Below are 21001 nucleotides of genomic sequence, written 5' to 3'. Positions count from 1 at the left end.
TGTGAGTATGTATTCAACTTATTTTTGCACAACCACCCTAGTCTTATTTTCGAAAGTAAACATACCTGCCATTCAATGCTATCACAGCTTCCAAGGAGCTCCTTTGTAAGATGCACGTGATCTTCGCCGTTGGCAGGGATGTTTTCCCATTGGTGAAAAGTAAACTGCAATTTGTCGATCTGACCATGAAATATTATCAGATGATTTACAAGCATCAAAGCATGAAAAGAAATATAAGCAAAATAGGGATATTATGTGTAGTAGTGAATGGCAGGATCAAGAGGGATGAGTACCAACTGTAGTCCCTCAAATGATGTATAGCAAGACAAAAGCATAATGTTAAAACTTGGTTCTAATCACAACATAACCGAATATAAAAGGAATGAAAGTCGCCGCTAAACTAATATTCAAAGGCGTTCTCGGACAAACTTCGTAGGGACTAAAAACCTATATACGAAGGGATAACTTTTTAAAGGTACCATACATACCATTCATTTACTGAGATGCAACAACTGTGTAGGTTGTCAGTGTGTTGCTGGGATGTCAAGACTTCCTAAGCTGTCAGTGAGAAGCTTTTGAAAGACCATGTTACAGAAAATTTCATCTAGTTTTGGCTTGATCTCGAAATTGATGAGAAACTCTGGTAGCCAAGTACGATTACTTATTTAAGGTAGACATTGTGTGGTTGTACCCTTGTCCAAGATCATGGAGAAATGGGGGATGACTAGAGCCTGCAGTGGTAGCCGAGGGTCTTCATGGAAACAGCCGCTTCACTCTTTCAAGTAGAGTTCAGGTCCGTGTACAACTCGCGAGCTACTCGAGATCGACTTGGTCAAAGATCGGTCAACACTCAACTCGAATAGGCTCGGCTCGAGCTCGACTCAACATATTAACGAGCCGAGTCAAGCTACCCAATACTCGACTAGAAAAGATCGTGAGATACTCGATTATTTTATATACAATTAATTTTAAAATATAATCAGTTTTTATGATAAAATTTGTAAAATATAAATAATAAAAATGTCTTACATTTTCAGATATTTAAACAAAATTATACATTTTTAATTATAAAAATTAATTAATTATTTTTTATTAAAATCACTATTAAAAAAAGACAAAGAAAAACTATAAAAAGGGTTAATGAAATTGTCCCACATTGAAAGAGAGATGGTAAAAGAAAGGGGAAAAGATGTTATAAAAAGAGAGGGAGGTGAATTAAATTTTTTACTTTGTCTTTTTGATGATGAAGTTTGAAGTTGAACTATTTTTTTTATAAAAATAAGAGAACACCTTTAAGTTTTAAAATTTATAAGAGAAAGACCCTAAAATTTCATAAATTAAAATGGGTGAGCTTGATTCGAGTTCGAGTTCAAACTTGATTTGAGTTGCAGTTCGAGCTAGTTTCGAGCTCGAGCTAGTTTCGAGCTCGAGCTCGAGTTCGAGTTCGAGTTTGATTCAAGCCGAGTTCAAGCTTGATTCGAGTTCGAGTTCGAGCTTGAGAAATAGTTTTGAGTTCGATTCAAGCTTTGATTTTTACTACTCGCGAGTTTTCGAGTCGAGTTCGAGCTTGGAATTGGTTTTCAAGTTCGAGTCGAGTATAGTGATACTCGAGCTCGACTCGCATCATTTACACCCCTAGCTCCAGTACATACATCCTCCTCTCCAGACCCCGCCTTCGAGTGGGATATACTGGGCTCCTTCGGTTTGGTTTAGAGCCTGCAGTGGGGGTAAGCTGGTCATAACGAAAGTGGAGATACAAATGGACTCATGGACATGGTAGGCCAGAGGATAAGACCAAAATGATAAAGATAAGGTATAGCTGCATCCTGAAACTTATTCTACTTGAAAGAGTCTGCTTACAGTTGCAAAAAAGATTGGATCCAGGTTACAAGAAAGGTTGTGGATCACATGGCCTCTACTTGAGTTCTATGCTGATCAAAGAAATCATAACATCCCAAAATTAACAAGGTGCAAATGCTAAGGTGCAGCCCAAGAACCTAAGTTCATAGCCCAACATATAAACGGATTCGAGCTACTTTTCTTTCTCTATACCATCTTACGTATTTTGTGTGGCACATCCCTTGGCAGTTTAAAGTAGAAATCACTAATTTCATGATGGCGGCTTGTTTAAAGATTAAAACCAAAAGGTTGCAGGAACAAAGATAGTGTAAAATAAAATATTCCATCATACAACTAAGGTTAACCAAATACATGAGAATGAAAAATCTTACGGATTCCTGAATCTCCTCCTTTACAATGTAAAATGGATCTTGGGCTGAAGACATCTTGAGTCAAGTGTACATATAATTGACTGTACACAACAGATACTCACATTCATCAGTTTAAGGATGTCAAACAAAAAACAATAGAACTGCATACACTCTCAAAAAAGTGTATTCACACATAAAAACCTTGTGCTGACATGTGATTCAAATTGAAAATAAAACCTGAGGAGTTAAGGTTGATGATAAGAAGAGTGATGGTTGTACCAAGCAAAGCGAAGACTAACATAAATTAGAATGGATTCAGATGTACGAGATTTCCTGTTGGATTTAAGCAAATGAAAGTAACTGGATGCAGCCTAGTCTGTTAAAGTGTGACAGAGCTTGGCAGCCACAAAGGGAACTGCTGCATCTTACAATCAGAAGAATGGTAACGATCTAGTTTGGTTCACAGAAAGAAATTCTTTTTCAATGGAGAAAATAATTGACAGCCAAAGTGCAAAAAGGATCGGTATACCTAGTTGATCAGGAATCCATGGATAATTAATGGTGCCAAAGCACAGCAGGGGTCGTTTGGAGCACTTTGGATAGTACTAACGAACTACTGAAAATCGCCGCATAGAATTACTTAAACCTAATAAGGATCAAAACTTACAAGCAGAGACAAATGATCATGCTACAGTTTTTGGATCACAAATCGATTTAATCGGAAGAGTAACTAACGGAGGATTTGATAACCGACGAGTCAAATGAAATTCTAATGTGTGTTTCGGAATCTTGCTAAACAAACAGTATGTAAGCAGAGAAAACCCTAACCTTGAAGAATAGGATATTTGGACCGCCGGTCTCCGTTGCGTAGCGATGCAAGCAAATATAAAGAAAACAACCCTTGTCTTTCTTATCCTCTCAATTCTTCTTTTTGGCTTTTTTCTTTCTTTTTCTTGACGCGCTTTTTTGAACAAGAATCTTTATTCTTGTCAAGTGTACCTATAAGATTATATTGACAAAAAGGAAAAAAAAAAAAAAAAACATTTAAGGTTAATTTCATGTGCTTGCATATTTTGAACTTGTTTCTCATCACCATTTAAGGTTAATTTCAACATGGGAAGTGAGAACGGAAAAAACAAATTGCATGTACAATTAACTTTGAGAATTCAAGAAAAAAAGGACCAGTTACCATGTATATGTATTAGTAATAGTATATGACGCAAACACCACAAGGATACAACCCACAAGGGGTAGAAGGTAGAAACAAGAAACAAAAAACAAAATCCTCATTCTACACATCATTACAACAATGAATTGCGATTTTTCAATCTACAACCTCCTCACTTCTCATCTCAATACATACTTATGATTTAAACAGCAGAAAGGCTGGCCCATTTTCCAAGCTCATACGGGTCCGCATAATAATATAGCTTAATTCGGTTTGATAAAGACAGCCCTGTTGCCAGTGGCCGACCTCTAATATCTGAATCATCCTGATCTGCCGGATCATCTGCAAATGCCGCAATATCTCCAACTAGTCTAAAAGAGACTCGGCGGGTGGTCACAGGTCTTGGAAAATCAAAGTACATCGGGGTCCCAGCCTTCACCTCCGGTAACCGGTATTCTGCAACCACCACCATGTTGCGATTGTCCTGTAAAAGCTCAAAACCCATGGTCAATATTAACATAACCTCCATCCATGCAGTTAACTATACAGTGACTGTAAACAATCCGACCTAATAATATCCGCAAGAACTAAAAATCACTTATTCCAATAAGTAAACTGCAATTATGTGCTAAATGAACTTCAAAGGATGACAAGTTACATTATCTTTAGAATGGGTGAAGCAAGAACCAAAGGCGAGTGGTACAGCCACTATCTATCTAGTATTCTACCCAATGTTACCATAAAATACCTCTTCAAAGAGCTTCATGCCATCTCTCCTCACATTTCCCTTACTGTACGGGACAAATCTTTGGCAAATATACGGCAAATATACGGCAAATGCAACAAATTAACTCACACACCTTCCTCATCATTGGTGAGTGTTGAACCCCTAACCTCCTAGGAGGCAGGAGGCTCAGATACCGCTAAACCAAAGGCCCTTTGGTAAATGAGTGGAATTTCTGACATATGGTGTCCAATTTGCACCGGCTGCATCATTGCAGTAACATTTAAAGCAAGAATACACAGTATATTTGGAACCTATATGACCACTTCCCATGTTTTTCTCCTAGAGGTTAGAACCTGCCCTCTAATCAATTAACTTTTCCCTTGAAAATTTACCTTTTTGTGTAAGATCACATCCAACAGATATTAAGATACAGACATAACTTTAAGCTTAACCAAACCTTATTTTCAATATGTAAGATGGTTAGATATTTCTGATCCTAGAAAGTACCTGTAAAACAGATACTTGAAGGTATAGTACAGCTGCAGATATGAATCTATCTTCCCAAACAACTGATGATGAGTCCCATATGTTTACATCAGATGAAGGTGAATGGGTAACTCGAGGTTTTATTGCACTGAATCCATCAAGGCGGAATCCTTCCAGCGTTGGTGTAGCTGGAGACAAATATTGTTCCAACACCAGGTCATTGTCAATCAACCTCTCAGCCTCAACCGGGACCTGCAATACAGAAATATATTGAGATTTCAGAACTGGAAGGATGATTAAATGTATCACAATAAAAGATCAAAGTTGACAGTTGTACCTTGAATCTGTTCAGTGGTGGAGCTTTCTCCAACCAGTTTCTTACGCTAATCTGGTCAGAACTTTGTGATATTGAAAGTCCCGCGTCTATTTTCACTGGATTTCCAACTACAATAATTCTTTTTGCATGCAGACATGGATCACTTTCTAGTGGTCCTCCTAAAGATGAACGCCTATTTAAGTCGGAGAAAGGGTTTTCATCCAAGGATAGAAGATCGAAATCCTTCTCCAAATTTACAGAGCTTGAGCCAGCTTTCTGGATACTTAGTTTAATCCAGATCATGCGACAACAGACAGAATTTCGAAAAGAAAAGTTGATGTGCCTCGGAATTAGGACATCATCACCAGGTTTTTCAGGCCCATAAAGCTCAGGGGAAGATGTAATGAGTGATCGAACGTCCCAATTTCCCATAATTGTTCTTTCTTCCTTCTGTAATTTATTGCTTGCCCATATTTGCACCTGCATAATAGACCAAAATGAGAAAAAAACAGATCCATGCATGAAATGAGAATGCAAGTATCATGTTACAGGAGAGCATTAAGCTTATACAAGCCTGACAGACAAACAAACATAACGTTGATTTCTATTCCAAGACAAGTTATTTGGAGTAAAAGCAATAAAGCATGTTGTTTGCAGTTCTGCAGGAACAATTTTAGGAACTTCGTTGTGTTGTCTTACAAAGAAATTTTTGCACAAATTTCTGAAAGTCTTTACAAATCGAAAGTCTGTTTCTTTCATCAATGCTGGTATACTACATACCGAAACTTCTTGCAAGTAATTATATAGGAAGTCACTCTGGCTTTACAAATCTAAAGTCTGTTTCTTTCATCAATAGATATTTCTCATTTCTTATATTTGTGAAGTCAAAGGACGAAAATATCTAACATTCACCAGTAAGCAACATATTACATTACAAACTCAAATGATAGACTACAAATGTAAGGCCCCATTTGGTTTGCAGGACTGGCTAGGATTTGAAGGGATTTGGAATAAAATTCCATTCCAATCCTATGTTTGTTTTCAAGGAATCCTTGGATTTTAAATTCCAGGATTCTAATGAAATCCTACAAACATGAGATTTAGAAATCCTATTAGGGAGTTGGTATTTCATGGGATTTCGTAGGATTTATTTGTAATAATGTTTTCAAATATGTCAAAAAACTTGTTTTTTAATAAATAAAATAATTTAATTATTCTTATAATTTTTATAATTAGTATTATAAATCATTTATAAAGAATGGAATTCAATTTGATTTTAAATCCTACAAACCAAACACACCATAGCTTTCAAATCCTTCAATTCCAAATCCTCCAAATTCTTCCACAAACCCCAAATCCCTCAAAAACATTCCTTCAAACCAAGCATTTGGATAGGAGGAAATCAATGTGGTTTCCACAGGAAAACAGATGGGGGTTATGCAAACAGCCAAGCATACTGTGAAAACCTTACAAACATTATCATAGGCAAGCCATTGTACATCCAAAAGTCCACTGCTCCATTTCCACAAAAATTGCCACCTTTGATGGTACACACAAAAGAATAAAAACAGTTGGCTATTGCTCAAAAGCCAAAATACCCTAGTCTTAATCCTCTAAATTCAAGTCCATGTCAATCTTTAAAATATGAATCTCCAGTACATTGTAATGATTATCTGGGAACAAATAAGTAACTTAACATTAAAAAACTATCCATGAAAAGAAACATTGCATTTCTTTGACAAATTTAATCATTATGGGGTGGAGAGAGTATGAAGGAAACCATTTGCTGCCAAAATTAAACAAGAAAGTGCAATGAAGATAAAATGAAGTTCCCTAGGACTCAAGTCCATTGATCTCATTGCACATTAAGCTTCTCTTGAACAAATTAAGGTATTATCATACAGGTATTGCTCAGGAAAAACTGAACCTTAGCTGATACTTCACATAAAAGCCTGGCATAAATTTACTTACAGTAGGGGAATCAGACATAGAATAGCCACAGGGACTAAGAACAAGAACAACGCCCGAGACGTTGGAGAGATTGCCAAGAACAATAACAAACTCAGCAGAAGAGGTATTAGGAGGAGCTTTCCAGTACGACTCTTGCGATACAGTATCCAAAGGTGCAAGCAATGACAAGAGCGGTGCTGAACCTGGCGCTGATTCAATCTAAGAGAAGTCACAATGCAAAAGGCTTTAAAACAATGTAGGTCAACACATAAATTTATAAGGCAGGTTCTTTTCAGTAGTAGCATGTTATCTCCATGAAGTGCATATACAATCTGAAAAGTGAATTCATATAAGGTTTAGTTATTGACCACAAAGAACTTTTGTTGCCGACAAGGACTTATTTTCATATAGCTCTTCAGTTCTAATACTTCTTCACTAACCATATCAACCATGAGAAAAGACTAAAATATAGGCCCCCTCTGGTTATTAATTGCCAACAAATATTGAATAAGGAAATAAAGTGACCCGGATTGAAGCAAGCAACAGCAATGCAAAAAATTGAATCATAATGTAATTGAAAGCTTACAATGATGAAGCACAGATATTGCGGTCAATACCTAATCCACATAGAGGAACAAACAAAACTTCAGTTGCATCTATACTCCCCTTTAAAGATAACAATTAGATACAGTAGTGGCAGCATATCTATTATATGCTTTGAGCTAACAAAACATTAAGGCTTTACATGTGATTACATCTCATGCTCCCAGATGACAACAGAAAAAAAAATTGAATCTTAATAATTAGTTTGAGTTTAAGAAACTGACCTATCAGAAGCCCATACTAATAAAGCATAACTGTATTTCATAAGACTACTAAGTGATCCAGTTCTAAGCAGGTGATTACTAATGATTGTTGCCAGTTTAAGTTACAAGATTGGTCTGGCCAGCAGGAAATCAAAATTAGCATCCAGTTGTTTGTGGGACTACTATTCTACTACTGCAACAAGAAAAAACATCTGAACACTTCAACAGCATACAAGAATCGAAGGAAAGATAATACCGAGTGCAAAATGCTGCCAAACGGGAATTCGGCTAATGATTCTTCTCCTTTGAGTAAATGTCGGACGACCTTAGTTCCATGTCTGGCAGATTTCATCGTTCTTCCAGGAAGATAATCCCTTCCTACTGCTTGATCCAAAGCTTTGTAAGCAGCAAGGTCAGATCTAGTACTTCTTCGCTGGCTGACCAAAACCCTAACATAATCCAGGATCAGTGCATCAAGAACAGTATCATGACAGCACAACTTACAAATAATCCCATCGGTTGTCACAGAACGATTTAAAGAGTCGGTATAGCTTGATCCACCATTATAACTTGGGAGCTCCCTTGAAGAATAACTTCCAAGAAGAAGAGCTCCTCTACCGGCGCAACAAACTCTGCAGACCTTGCGTCGACACTCAGAGCATGAAAACATGGATAGCGACGAAGACGTTGATGTTAAAGGTTCGGCGCGAACCTGACATGAGCCCCCACAACAACCCTCGCCTATTTTATTAATATTCCAGAAATCAATGTTGATATTATCATCAATAGAACCAAGACCAATGGCACCAGAAGTTTTATCTTCTAAGGAAATATGACCAAGAAGTGCAAGGGCATTTGCAGCCCTGCATAATGAACCAATGTAAGATTCTTCAAGCAATGCATTGGGATTTATGGTAGCTGGATCAATGCCAATAGACAGTAAAGCTCTATCTCGTTCAGCAGCAGATAGATTTAGGCGAAGACGTTCAATTTCTAGTTTCATGGCTTCCGCAAAGCCTAGTTTGTTAGCCTGCAAAAGTCCATTGACCTTGATTAGATTGCACATATAAAACCCCAAAAGGAACCGTTTATTCAAAGAACTTACATCTATTTTTTCTACGAAAAGAAACTGCAGTGATACAGAAGTCCACAAGCGAGACTATAATATAGGATTTGCAGCTAATGTAACAATCAGATTTCCCAATAGAACAGCATTGGTCATGCTCTCACTTTAACAACTGTGGGAAAATGTTTGATCTACATTGTCAATGTGTAAGGGGTTCACATGGAATTCTTCAGGTTTCACATTTGGAGGCTAACAAAAACCAAATTGCCAAAGAGTGTATCAAAAATAGAACTAACAAAAAGGTTTTGTTTGTCATATTTAAGCACAAGACTAATTATTGCATGTTTTCAATCATAAACCACATCCTTTCAAGTTCACATCCATATATGGTATCATTTTTTTCCCTATAAAAGTCTGTACTCCCACCCCTTTAAGTGGTAAGTTTTTTTCTCTCAGATCTTGATCGTGCAGAGTTGTCCTACCACTCTTGTTTTATCCAAGTTCATGTATTTTTTGTTGTTTTCCATGGCCTCTGTTGATGAAATAGCAGTAAGTTTCAGATGATAGAGATTGGAAAGACTGGGGTTAGCTTTGAAGAAATTGGTGCGAATGTGGCAGTTTTATATGCAGATCCATGTTTAGTTGGGAAACTTTTATCATGCAGATAGGTGCAGCGCTGCACACAGATGCAATGCATCGGATGATGAAAAATGTGTTGGATCTGCAGAGGCAGATCATGTGCAAGATGGTAGTTCATAACAATTATGTGAACTTGATTGGGATGTGATTAACGTAAGCAATAGGGAGAAATATCTATATATGCAGCATCAGGTTACCAATCATGGATTAAGGATACAAAATTTTGAGCAAAATTCAAAAGGTTTACAAAGAGCATGAGGCCATGCAGGGACCCGTCCCATCCAGACATTCTTGGGCAAACCTAATGTTTTTTCCATAGTCCCCAGTGGCCCCTACTAATGTATTTCCACACCTAAGCATGACCTGAACCAATCTACTCTAGCCTATGTGGGAACAAAAATAGTTATGCAAGAGCAAAAGCATATTAAGGAAATAGCATACCACATGTGAGGCAGTCAACATCTTATAACAACTTATATACTGCTGAGGACCACATTCAGTTGGCACTTTATCTTGCACAGAAACCTTAGGAGAGTCATTTGCTTCATCATGATCATGAAATGGGTTGAGAAATGGATCATGTAAAGCAGCTTCTGGCACTGGTTGTGAAATGGATCCTGATATAATGTCATCGCCTGATAAGAGGTCTACCCAGGTGCTGGTGGATTTTTCAGATTTTGCAGGTGGTAATACATCATTGGTAAGGGATACAGCAAAGGGATTGCTGTTCACATCAGATGGCAAAGGGTTGGTATCTTTTTTAACTTTATTGATATGTTCCCATAACCTCATGCCAGGGCCATCGGAAGCAAAAAGGTCTCTCCATGGAAGAGAAATTCCAAGTATCTCAACCTGTTACATAATCCAGTAAAGGCCAATCAAGTAGAAATTACATCAACCACCCCTGTAAAAATGAACTTCTAACCTTCTCACATATAGAAAGACTAACGCACACACAAAGCAATGATGTTAATTAAGAACTGATTGCATCAATCAGAAATTAAATCAAACTTGTTTATCAAAAAATATGAAGAGCACAAGGGTGGCAACTATATGCACCAGTTTGTTTCTTGGAAATCTGGTCTCCTAAAATTTATATAAACATATCATTACTCAATCCAATATTGGTCCCAGAATTATTTTTTTACTTGGTTTATTTTCAATGAAGGTTTATGAAGTGAGATTTTCTACTACCACTGGAAAAGAACATCTGGGTCATGTGTTCAACAAAAAGAGGTTTATAGTTGAAAAAAGTTCTCACTGTGTATGAATGGCAGGCCATTTGGAAAGCAATTCACTTGACCCTCCTTCAGTTAGAGTTCATAGCATAGCAGATCAATTCCAAGAAAGTCTATCATGTTTAGAATTCTAATGCTCTTTTTTGCAACCAAATTGAATGACCATATGGACATCAAAATTGAATGACCATATGGACATTAACATCATGTCACACCTACATTGCTGCCAGTATGATGCAGGTGGCAGAGCAAGTAAAGCTTTGGATTTAGAAAGAAGATAAGATATGCACAATCTTAATGGAGCTAATAAACCAACATTAGCAGTAAAAAGATGTATTTTAGTCTCAGTTTACCTCACCGAGTGTGATTGGGGTTCTGGCTGACACAGCAGGATAGAATGTGAGTACAACCACACGAGTAAGAAAGTCCAATTCGCCTTCCAGTTCTTCAAAATCATACAGAAATGGAAGGCTGATTGTATCTTGGACATGTAGGCGTGCACCAGCTCCTGTCACGGCCATATCCTCAGAACTAGTAGGTCCTGGTATGGGTATCGCAATGCTTGTCCCATTAGCACATTGAGGAATAGATGCTCCCTGTAAACAAAGACAAACCTTGATTAAGCTAATATAACTAAGCTAAAACCAGTATATTGCCTTCAGTACCCCTCCCCCCCAAAAAAAAAAAAACCCGGCCTCTTCTCCCAATTGAGAAAAATACATAGTGATCTTTTATCAAGCATAATACAAAATAATGCAACTCAAATCTTATAACTAGTTGGGTTTATGCTCAAAATGTCACCTACGGAGATATGCAGACAAGAGGGAGGCAAAGAGAGAGGACATAAACTAAAAGGGCTCAGATGCGGCGATTGCGTTCCTCCACTCCTGCTGAGCCTGATTTAATTCCTCTTATCCCTATTTCCCCTTACACTTCTGTTGCTGAAAGTCACTGCTCAGCAGTGAGTCCAAAGGGTATCCTTGGATACAAATCAACCACGTCAACAGAAATATTTCAGTTTCTTCAATACTGATACCACCTATTATTTTAGCTAAATTACTTCTAAGTTCTAATATCATCCATCCTCCTGTGATCAAACATCCAGCCGTTTCAGCTACCCAAATAATATGTACATGATGCCCCTTGAATTGCGCACAATCAAACCCATATCTTCATTATGTTCTATAAGCTCGATCAAATCACATTGCATGATTAAAATTTCTAGCCTCCCACCCAAACATAAAGAGATAACCCTTTTGACTACCCCCTAATATTAACATTCATTTTTGAAAATTATTTAAACATATAAATTATATCAAATACATAGAGTAGAAAAGGAACTGAAACAAAGTAAAGAAATTGAAACGAGCACTGCAATCTAGACTTGGTAGGTAGCATGGCATTACGTGACACATATCATGACCACCAATTATGAAACATTTACTGAGAAGTGTATGAACTTCTACTTGAAAGTTGCTTTTTTCCTGGGCCATCTTACAGTCCATTTGAAGAGAAGAGGCATTATGGTGGATCCAAGATTTTGAAGTGTTAGTTTGGAGCCGTGACTTGATTTTTAGATCTTTACAACAATGGGTTCATTGAAAAACTGTTAAAAACATCACCACATAACTTTAATGTTCTACAAAACTTGCCAGATGTCTAAGGCATCCTTGGTGATTAGATAGACCATAAAATTGAGAGATGTAACCACAAGAATTAAGGGTAGCCGTAGTTCATAGAGCAAAGAAACTAAACACTTGTGGGGGATGGACATGTTAGTTAAAGCTAACATTCGATAAGAGGATGACCAAAAATAATTGCTGTGTGAACACTGCAAATTTCTTTCAGTTTAGAAGCCTAAATAAAAAAAATCCAAACAATATATGTGTGTCTTCATATAGGTTTTATCCTAGCACCAACTAAAGAAGCATGAAGAGTGTGGCCACTAATTCAACACGCCAAGTGCCAGAAGAGATGAGTCACACCTCCACGACAAGTTTAAGCCCATCTAGATCGCGTCCAGTTCTCACATCAACTCTTGATGGAAATGTTGAACTATCTGCACCATGTGAAATTGTGAGAAGAAGCTGACAAACATGACAAGGCTCGCCAAGGTGTATAAACAGTTCCATTACATCTGCGGCCTGTGGGCAAACCTGTACAACAGAAAATTTCATATTTTATTGGATAGTAACATTTCCATTTTTGTAATTCGCGATTATGCGCATGTTACATATTAAGCCTTAGAAAACAGAAACATATTATGGTTACCCAGATGAGGTCTTTTTGCTTAAAGCTAAGAAGACTGCCTCCATCATCAGAACTCGGCAAAATGCTGGCAACTGGCTTAAGAAGGCAACCAAATGGTCGACTAGGCACCTACCAGGAGACAGAAAATAATAAGAGATATGAAGTGATGCTGTATTTCAGCACAAAACAACATGAAGAAGACTCATTGTAATTTCTTGTGCTACACTGAAGCCACCGAACTTGTAATTATATGTAATTTAAAACAATAGTTTTTCTAAAACACGAGATGCATCAAAAACCATGTCTTTGGCATAAGAGTTGTTCTCTATTTTATAACAGTTTTGTACTATTTGTAACTTTAATTATGGTTGCACCCAAAACATTAGCAAAATGTGCACTTATAACACGAATAACTTGATATTGTGGTTGTAAACAACCACCTTCAAAACCTTAACATAGTGAGAGTCAGCATTCAGAAAATAAGTGAAGGCAACAGAAAAAAATGTAAGATCACTGAATATAAAAGGTGTGTTTCCACTTCTGAGATTAAGCTAATCAACTCAAATAAGTAAATGTGTGCATGTTAATAAGCATGGATTGTGAGGTCAATTCCTTTCCTACAAGGTAAAAGCAAATGACAACTTCACTAGAATACGAGAAAGCTAATCAATATGATCAAAAGAATGTACAATACATAAATAGAGGTCAACTTAAATTTGTGAATCTCACAGAATATTGTCTGTGCAAGTAGGGTGTAAAAGAGAAAAGCCGAGTAGTAGGTTATTCGAGCTCGGCTCAAAAAAATAATACCAGGCTCAAGCTCGAATAACTTTTTCAAGGTAGGGCTCGAGCTCGAATATTTTTTGAATTATTGAGCTCAAGCTCAATGCTCGATTATGGGCTCAAACTCGAGATCGATCAACTAGTTTATTGACTCGAGCTCGATAATTTTATATTTTTATAGTATGATTAATAAACATATGAGCATGTTTGGCTCGAATGCTCGAATGGCTTGAATCTCGACTCGAAAAATTTAATCGAGTTTTCAAATGAGCCGGGTAGAACATTGGTGTTATTAAGCTCGGTTCGTTAAGTTAAACGAGTTCTGTTTTGTGTTCGAGATCGAATCGAGCTCGAGAATTATTAAGCTCGAGCTCAGGATCAAGTAGCTTGTTAAAAGGCTTGAATCGTTTACACCCCTATGTGGAAGCCTACTAGACGCCAAAAGTAGGGCCCATTAGATGAACCTACAAGCAGCTTGTGTGCAAGACAAAGCTTCCACGAGCATTATTCAATGTAGTATTCCAGAAATCAGAATTTTCATAACATATACATATGTATGTAGTAGTATTCCATGATCTCCATCTACCTCTGTGTATCAGCCAACATACCAACAGTACTGTTTTATCCAGCTGGGAAACACAGATTAGTTTGCCAATGTTCAATGTCAAATCCAGGTGGTGGATGATGTAAGGTTGTATACTGAATCTACACCAAACAGGTCCAAATATTATCCAAAATTTACCATCTACTCTGGATGGAACAAATTTTCAGGCATCCTAGTCCATTGTGCTACATTGACGGTCCTAGACTCTAAAATACTGACTTATGCAAAATCACCAACACGTTACAAAAACTGGACATTTATACTCAAAAACAAGAACCTAGAGTGCCAGTAAGCTCTCATAAAATTCTAACCGAACACCAAAAAATGTGTCTCGATGATGATCACAAATTGCATTATGTAAAATAACATGAAGTCTTTAGCACCGACTAAGGTACTAAACTGGTACTCCGCACCCTACAGTCGGATAAGAAAGAACAATAAATAGTGAATTAGTTAAAGCAGTCACTAGGCATAGCATTGCCAGGTGCAGGTCTCTGTAAGCATAAATCCATCTGCAGTGCTAGCAACTGTTTTAGGTATAGAAAAGATAGATTACATTCAAATATCTACTTATACACAATTTCAAAATGCCCCAACAGCCAAAGGCCTGTTACACAATAAGATAATACATAAATTCATACACGCATACATGCATATATTTATATATGACAACAAAGACCGTCAACAGACATCATTGGCTCCAAGAAAAATCAGTTTAAGAGCAAATGATACTTGTACATCAAACTTAGTGCTAGATACAAAGTGATACATGAGCAGCATATGAAGAAAATGAAGAAAATGAAGAAAAAGAAATTAAATGGAAGAACAAAATGGAGTTCAGTCTCAGAATATAATAAACAATGGGAACATTGACAGTATAAGGCATGAATGAGTTGCTCAAAATCATGTTATTTTAAACTAAGCAGGCATCAGATTGGGAAATAAGCTAGTCACTTATACACTGAACCGTTATCTTTATTAGTCTTTCGGTTAATTGTTAATATTTCCCCCTAAAGAGTTGTAATATATATATATATATATATATATATATATATATATATGTCCAGCATCTTCGAACTTCTCAAATATATATGCAGATATTAGTTATGAACCATTTATGGGTCGTCATGGCTTCCATCAGTAGTCTGTTCTGCAAAACAAAAACTAAAAAAAACGATTCATCTCCCACAGTTACGTACATGTAAAGGTTGGACCGGTAGTGATGGAAGATGCTTGAAAAGCCGTAGTCCAAGGAACATCTCTAACTGCTTCTGACGGGAGCTATCCACAACTGCATTTTTATATCTTCTCTGCAAAGTTATTTTCATATTCTGTGCCACAGAGAACTGTTTGAACTTCCCTGCTTCCTCGCTAAATATGCTAAGAATTTGACTATGCATTGCTTTAGATCCGGTGTACAGTGTTGCATGAATATCACCAGCGATCAGAAAAAGGTCAGCCAATTGACATACGGGTGACAAAATTGTAGACCTTTTGAACTCCTCAAATGTCATGTCAAAACGCTTCCAAGGTTTATCTGGACATGGATGATTCCAGGTCGTGGTCCTAGTATTGTGATCAATATAATATGATTTTCCAGTTACAGCATCAGATCGTTTTTCCCATCCTGGTGGTAAGGGAGCAGTATATCCACCATAGTTATTAGCTGACTGATAGCCAATAGCCAAGTCACTATCAAGAGATATTCCAAGCCGTCTGCACTGCTCTGTGAAAACTTGAAGGGCACCAAAATAACTAGCAGCATTTGTTCGATCCAAAGAATCCGCGCAGTTAAAACGTATGACTCCATTTTGATGTAACCGTATGCAGAAGGCACCAACAAGGTCATCATTGTAAATTACTTCACCTTGGCAATCCTTCATTCTCTGACGAGAGGGAAGATAATCTCCTTCAGAAATCCCTATGGATATTGTCGGTGCTTTTAGAAGGTACCACAGTCCTTCTATGGTCCGCTGTTCACCCTTTAATTTGATACTTGCATGCCAATCATAATTTATTAAATGAACTCTAGTATTAGGAAGTTCTCCAGTTGATCGGACGTGGTTCATAGATTCCTCAAAATGCTGAACTAGAATGGATTCTGATTTTCCTTCTCCATTCCGTAGCAAGTTAATGCACACAATTGGAACCAAAGGGATTCTCTTTTGGTTTGTACCAACTATATCTAAATTTCTTTTATCGTATCTATTAGTTAATCTCTGATAATACCGTGCACTTCCTTTATATGGATCATGATCTGAAACATATATTTCTGCTTCCGCAGCAGTGATCTTTAGTTCTGCACCCCACCAGATGGGAATAGTGCCTCGTCTCCATATATAGGTGTTGAAAGGCACGCTCTGCCCAGCCCTCTTTGGAACCCATACAAGTTGCTCACACTCAACTTCATTGCCTGCCCAATAAAGATGCCAATCAAAAGCATAAAAATCGAGATCAAAAGAATTATAAAGCATCAACAGCTTGTTATCTAAACCTCCTAAATAACCATGATAAAAGTTAATTGTTCTAACAAATTTTACCACTTCTAGATATTTTCAACTAGATAACCCATACAAGTTCTCTCTTTTCATTAATATGAAAATATTCAACTCTGTTTTAATTGTTTCACTTTCTTCTCATTGGATATGCTTCACACAGGCTTGCCATGGTAAGGAAGAAGAGGGAAATAGAACCAATTGGAAAATGCAGTACAATGTAGAGTTATACGCTGTGTGATGACGTAGTCCAGAAAATTGTTGTTAAAAATCTAAAGGAGAACAGAATCCTCCATGGAAGGCAACTTCAACTCTACCACTGTAACCACAAGGATGGTGCCTGATTGGTTTGAGCTTGGCTCCAAAGATCAAAAGTACCTGGAGGTCCCAGGTTCAAATCCAAGGAGGAATAAAAATCCCCTTGTGGCCGCGGAGGTTCAAATGCGGTGACTCCGGGCTATCTGCAAAGCAGGTGGTCGCCCTGGGATTAGTCGGCTCGCATAGCGGGTTGGATATCCAGGTTAATCAAAAAAAAAACTCTACCACTGTCTACTAACTACTAACAGTATGCTTAGATGGATGCTAATCATGTTGATGATAGCTTCAAAATAAGTGTTCTTGTCAAATTCTTGAGGTTAATGAAGCCTCTATCTCCAACAAAACTACTATTCAAAGGCTTGCTGTGAGAAGACTCATAGTTACCAATCTACAGAAAAATGCGTTGACAGTTTCTGAAAGCCAAGCCAAGAAGCTGCCAGATGTTTGTTTTTTTCAAATGTTCTCATTTGCCTTTTCTGTAGAGTTGGTTTTACGTCCCAGATAGCTTGCTTAGGGTTCAAGCTCAGCGATCTGCATCAATTCTTACATTAGCATTTTGGTATCAATTAGAACCACCTACGTATTAGAAGATCCTGAGTGAGCAATGCTTTTTGCTGCATAGTTGCCATATGTATGATATGTTAGTACTGAAACGCAAATATAGAATAAGAGACCTTATCAATGAGTATGCCATGACTATCAGCATGAATTTTATCATACATTCGTATGCTTTCATTAAAAAATTCCTTTTCTTGATTTCAAGGTGTTGCAGGTCTTCAAATTATTGTAAGGAACTAAACATGGAATAAACGTACTATCTATCCCATTCGACGAAGTGTTATGAGATATAAGATTCGACTCTTGAAACTTACTTCAACTATAGATAAGTTTAGAATTACCTATTGAGCTATGAGCCTATGACCACTACTTTATAGTGTTAAAGTACAACTTTTTTAGAAAATTGACCTACAATTTTTATTAGAAAAAACTGAATGAGTCATCTTACATATGGCACTAGAAGACAGCTTGATACACTTACAAGAACAAAAAAGGCAAGACAAGAAGCACTCATTACTTCATTAGAATACAGCTATTTCAATAAGCATGATGAACCCACTGAATTTTGCAAGATAAGTGTATTCACAAAAAGAACATCAATTGTCTTGTCTTGGAAGATGCCAAGCTACCTGTGCTATAACACGAATTTATGCCCCTTGCTAAGTATCGAGTGCCAGGATGAAGCCTGCTTCGACGAGCTATGAGAGCAACAATTCCTTCTTGCTGACCTAAGCTTCCAAAATTTCGAGATTCTGCGAAACCCTGTAAATTGGTATGGATTGGTTGAGCATGTAATACTGTTGGATCTCGGATGCTATTTGGATTTACCATGTTATAAAACAGGTGGGTCATGTAAATAAAATCTGAAAATATATTTCAATTAATGACAAGGTATACAACACATACAAATAGTCATCTAAGTAATGCATAAAAGTATTGACTTCTTAAGCTAACAAAACATAAGAGTGTATGCTGTAGCAAAAGATCATCTTTTAAGTACTAGAAGAAAAATATAAGTGTGCATGGCAATGGCATGGCTGGAATTTACTATTATTCTGCATAAGAAGATATACTTATTACTAAACATTCGGCAAATGCGCACATAATCTGACTACAGAATGGGTGCATTTTATAAAAGAGATGGTGTTGTCTCGCTGACAGGGGCATTTGACATCTTGCAAGATATCCAACTGATGAGGATGGCAATGGCAAGAATTTAATATGACGGCATAAAGCAAAAGCGAATACCTGCAGTAAGATGACACAATGATGCTCCAGACCAATTCTTCTGAAGGGATTCGAGAACCATCCATTCCAAACAAATTCCTCATCAGGGTTTCTAACAGTAGTGTGACTTGGAAAGGGCCGAGTTATATCCCTTGTTTCACAGAAGTAGTGTTTTCCATCTATATCAAGTTCAGCCAGTTCTTGGATATTCTTTACTTCTCCTTTCCCCTGGGGTTGAGGATTTTGAAGTAAGACTTTGATCCATTGGCTCTCACTAACTGTGTACACACACCCGTCACCAGGCAAATTCGGAATGCTAGCAGTCAACTTTGTTGCAACAAGCAGCAAGGCAAAGCTACCGAGCACTGCATAACCTAATATGGCCCTGGCATAAGTTATACTCTTACAATTTGACCTTGAACCATTTGTGACGTAGTTTAATGCCTCATCTTGGGAGTTGAAAACATCATAACCCAGCTTCCAGTCATGTCTAAGAGATCCGGTTGTCGGATCAACAAAAATGACCTGAGTGTCATTCCTAGAAGACAAGCTAACAACTATATATACCTCACTGGAATCAAGTGTAAGAACAACAACAGATGTAGCCCTCAATCCACCAGCTGCAATAAATGTCAAATAAAAGAGCATGGAAGGAGCCAAGAATGAGAATCCAAAAGTATATATCACATGACTTTGTTGTAAAAAATAATCAGCAAGAGATAAGCATGCAAATCAAGAGTGGTGACAGAAACAGTGATAAAGTTATAAAAGGTTCACAATGGAACCGCAAAAAGTTTCAAGGGGCTAACCAGGTGATTCCATGATCTCACAACGAGCCTGCCTTAGGGGTTGATGACAGCGTTAAGGTTCATGACTCCTATTACAGAAAACATTTTATAATCTAATTAAAATATGTGATACAAGGATGCATTAGTCCTCTCATAAAATAAATAAAGGTGGATACGCAGAAAAAGTTACTGTCAAAGATGGCGAAGATCAATACACAACTATGAGTTCTAGTGGAACAATGAGCATTAAGATCATATTATAGTTCTTCCTTGAAATCTTACAGATAAATTACCAACAAATCATGATATGGACTTGATCACTGGTGCTGCCCATATACAAACATGTTGGTATAATAGTTTGGTACATAAGGTAGTATAATTACATACCCGGCTATGACAATGTAAAAGTTGGATTGAGATTATATCTTCCTTTGGGAAGTACTTGAGAATATGGATAATCCAATTTAATTGAAATGTCGAGAAGTTAACATACTCCCGTCTAAAGAACATTGGGAGGTCATCAGTCCAGCGAATAACATATCAATCAGTAAATCCTAACTCACTTACTATGCACGCCTCGCCAGCAAAATAATAGTGGAGAGCTAAGGAAATGGATCTGAGAAAATATAATACAAATTCTTAAGTAACTGTGACCTAATTATAAGAAAATCAGTATCACAGACTTATGAAGCCAATATCTAATCATTAGTACGTGCTATGAAAATTGTAGTTGATAAAAACCCAAAATATAACTTGAAGTGATTGAAGGAGACAGTACACAGAATATAATAAGCATATGAGATCAAACGAGGAAAACACTAACCATGTAACGAAAAGTTCGATATCGGGAAATAAATGGGGTGCCGGAATCAATAACAGATCACCGGCGAGGTCGTCAAGGTAAAGAGAGGAGGGGATCCAAACGAGAGAAATGAAGACGTGTCTCCTTTTTTTAATTAGTGTTGGTCTAACGACAGTGTTAGAAAACATGAGCGAGTGACGAGAACGGCCCCTTAACTTTAACATGAAATTATATGAAGCTGTGTTATCTATACTATCTTATTAAGCAAATTTAATAAAAGTTTTAAAGTTTTAAAATTCTAAATGATCAAAATATCATTTATACTCATTTTTTCATTTTTTTCACCCTCTCCTCTCCTCACATACACTCATCTCCTCACATACATTCACCCTCTCACAACCTGTTTTTTTTTTAAATCTTAATTTTAAATTTACACTTTATATCTCTATAATTAATTAATTATATATTTTACGTCATTTACTTTTAAATGTTTCATTTTAAACTTTTATCAAATTAGCATACATAATTGTATATCTATTAAAACATGTTTAAAAAATACATTTTTATTTT

General features: G+C 37.0%; 2 protein-coding genes across 10 annotated transcripts in view; both read right to left on the bottom strand.

Moving 5' to 3' along the window:
- Window positions 1-3152, bottom strand: part of LOC112520803 (syntaxin-61-like) — a 5345-nt gene extending 2193 nt beyond the window's left edge. For 4 of the 6 annotated variants that reach the window (XM_025129383.1, XM_025129378.1, XM_025129382.1 and 1 more), the window contains exons 1-2: window positions 2232-3032; window positions 66-179 (exon numbers count right to left, since the gene is read on the bottom strand). In XM_025129383.1, the coding sequence (XP_024985151.1) occupies window positions 66-179; window positions 2232-2285 (168 nt within the window). In that variant the 5' untranslated portion in view covers window positions 2286-3032. The other 2 variants (XM_025129379.1, XM_025129380.1) reach the window with 2 other exon arrangements.
- Window positions 3153-3375: 223 nt separating this feature from the next.
- On the bottom strand, window positions 3376-20554 carry LOC112520766 (probable phosphoinositide phosphatase SAC9). 4 transcript variants are annotated; one of them, XM_025129305.1, is made up of 16 exons: window positions 20453-20554; window positions 20197-20245; window positions 20017-20128; window positions 19651-19718; window positions 18863-19461; window positions 18244-18376; window positions 15443-16656; window positions 12878-12985; window positions 12592-12762; window positions 10960-11202; window positions 9810-10220; window positions 7920-8693; window positions 6879-7076; window positions 4929-5387; window positions 4613-4843; window positions 3376-3862 (listed from the first exon to the last, which is right to left on the bottom strand). In XM_025129305.1, exons 4-16 carry the CDS (start codon window positions 19661-19663, stop codon window positions 3581-3583), a joined length of 4836 nt encoding a protein of 1611 aa, XP_024985073.1. In that variant the 5' UTR covers window positions 19664-19718; window positions 20017-20128; window positions 20197-20245; window positions 20453-20554; the 3' UTR covers window positions 3376-3580. The 4 variants fall into 4 exon arrangements, with proteins under 4 accessions (XP_024985073.1, XP_024985074.1, XP_024985075.1 ...); XM_025129306.1 differs by lacking the exon at window positions 20017-20128; XM_025129307.1 differs by lacking the exons at window positions 20017-20128; window positions 20197-20245.
- Window positions 20555-21001: the final 447 nt, after the last annotated feature.

The sequence above is a fragment of the Cynara cardunculus genome, assembly GCF_001531365.2.
Source record: "Cynara cardunculus var. scolymus isolate 2C chromosome LG 11, CcrdV1, whole genome shotgun sequence".
In the NCBI taxonomy this organism is placed as follows: domain Eukaryota; kingdom Viridiplantae; phylum Streptophyta; class Magnoliopsida; order Asterales; family Asteraceae; genus Cynara; species Cynara cardunculus.
Note: the sequence above shows the minus strand (reverse complement) of the source record. Positions and strands in the feature narration are given on the sequence as shown.

Coding starts and splice junctions, on each gene's coding strand:
- LOC112520766 (XM_025129305.1), bottom strand. Junction 11,203..12,591: donor GGCTTAAACTTGTCGTGGAG/GTGTGACTCATC, acceptor CTTTGTTTACAG/GGAGCATCTATTCCTCAATG. Junction 8,694..9,809: donor TGTTGACTGCCTCACATGTG/GTATGCTATTTC, acceptor GGACTTTTGCAG/GCTAACAAACTAGGCTTTGC.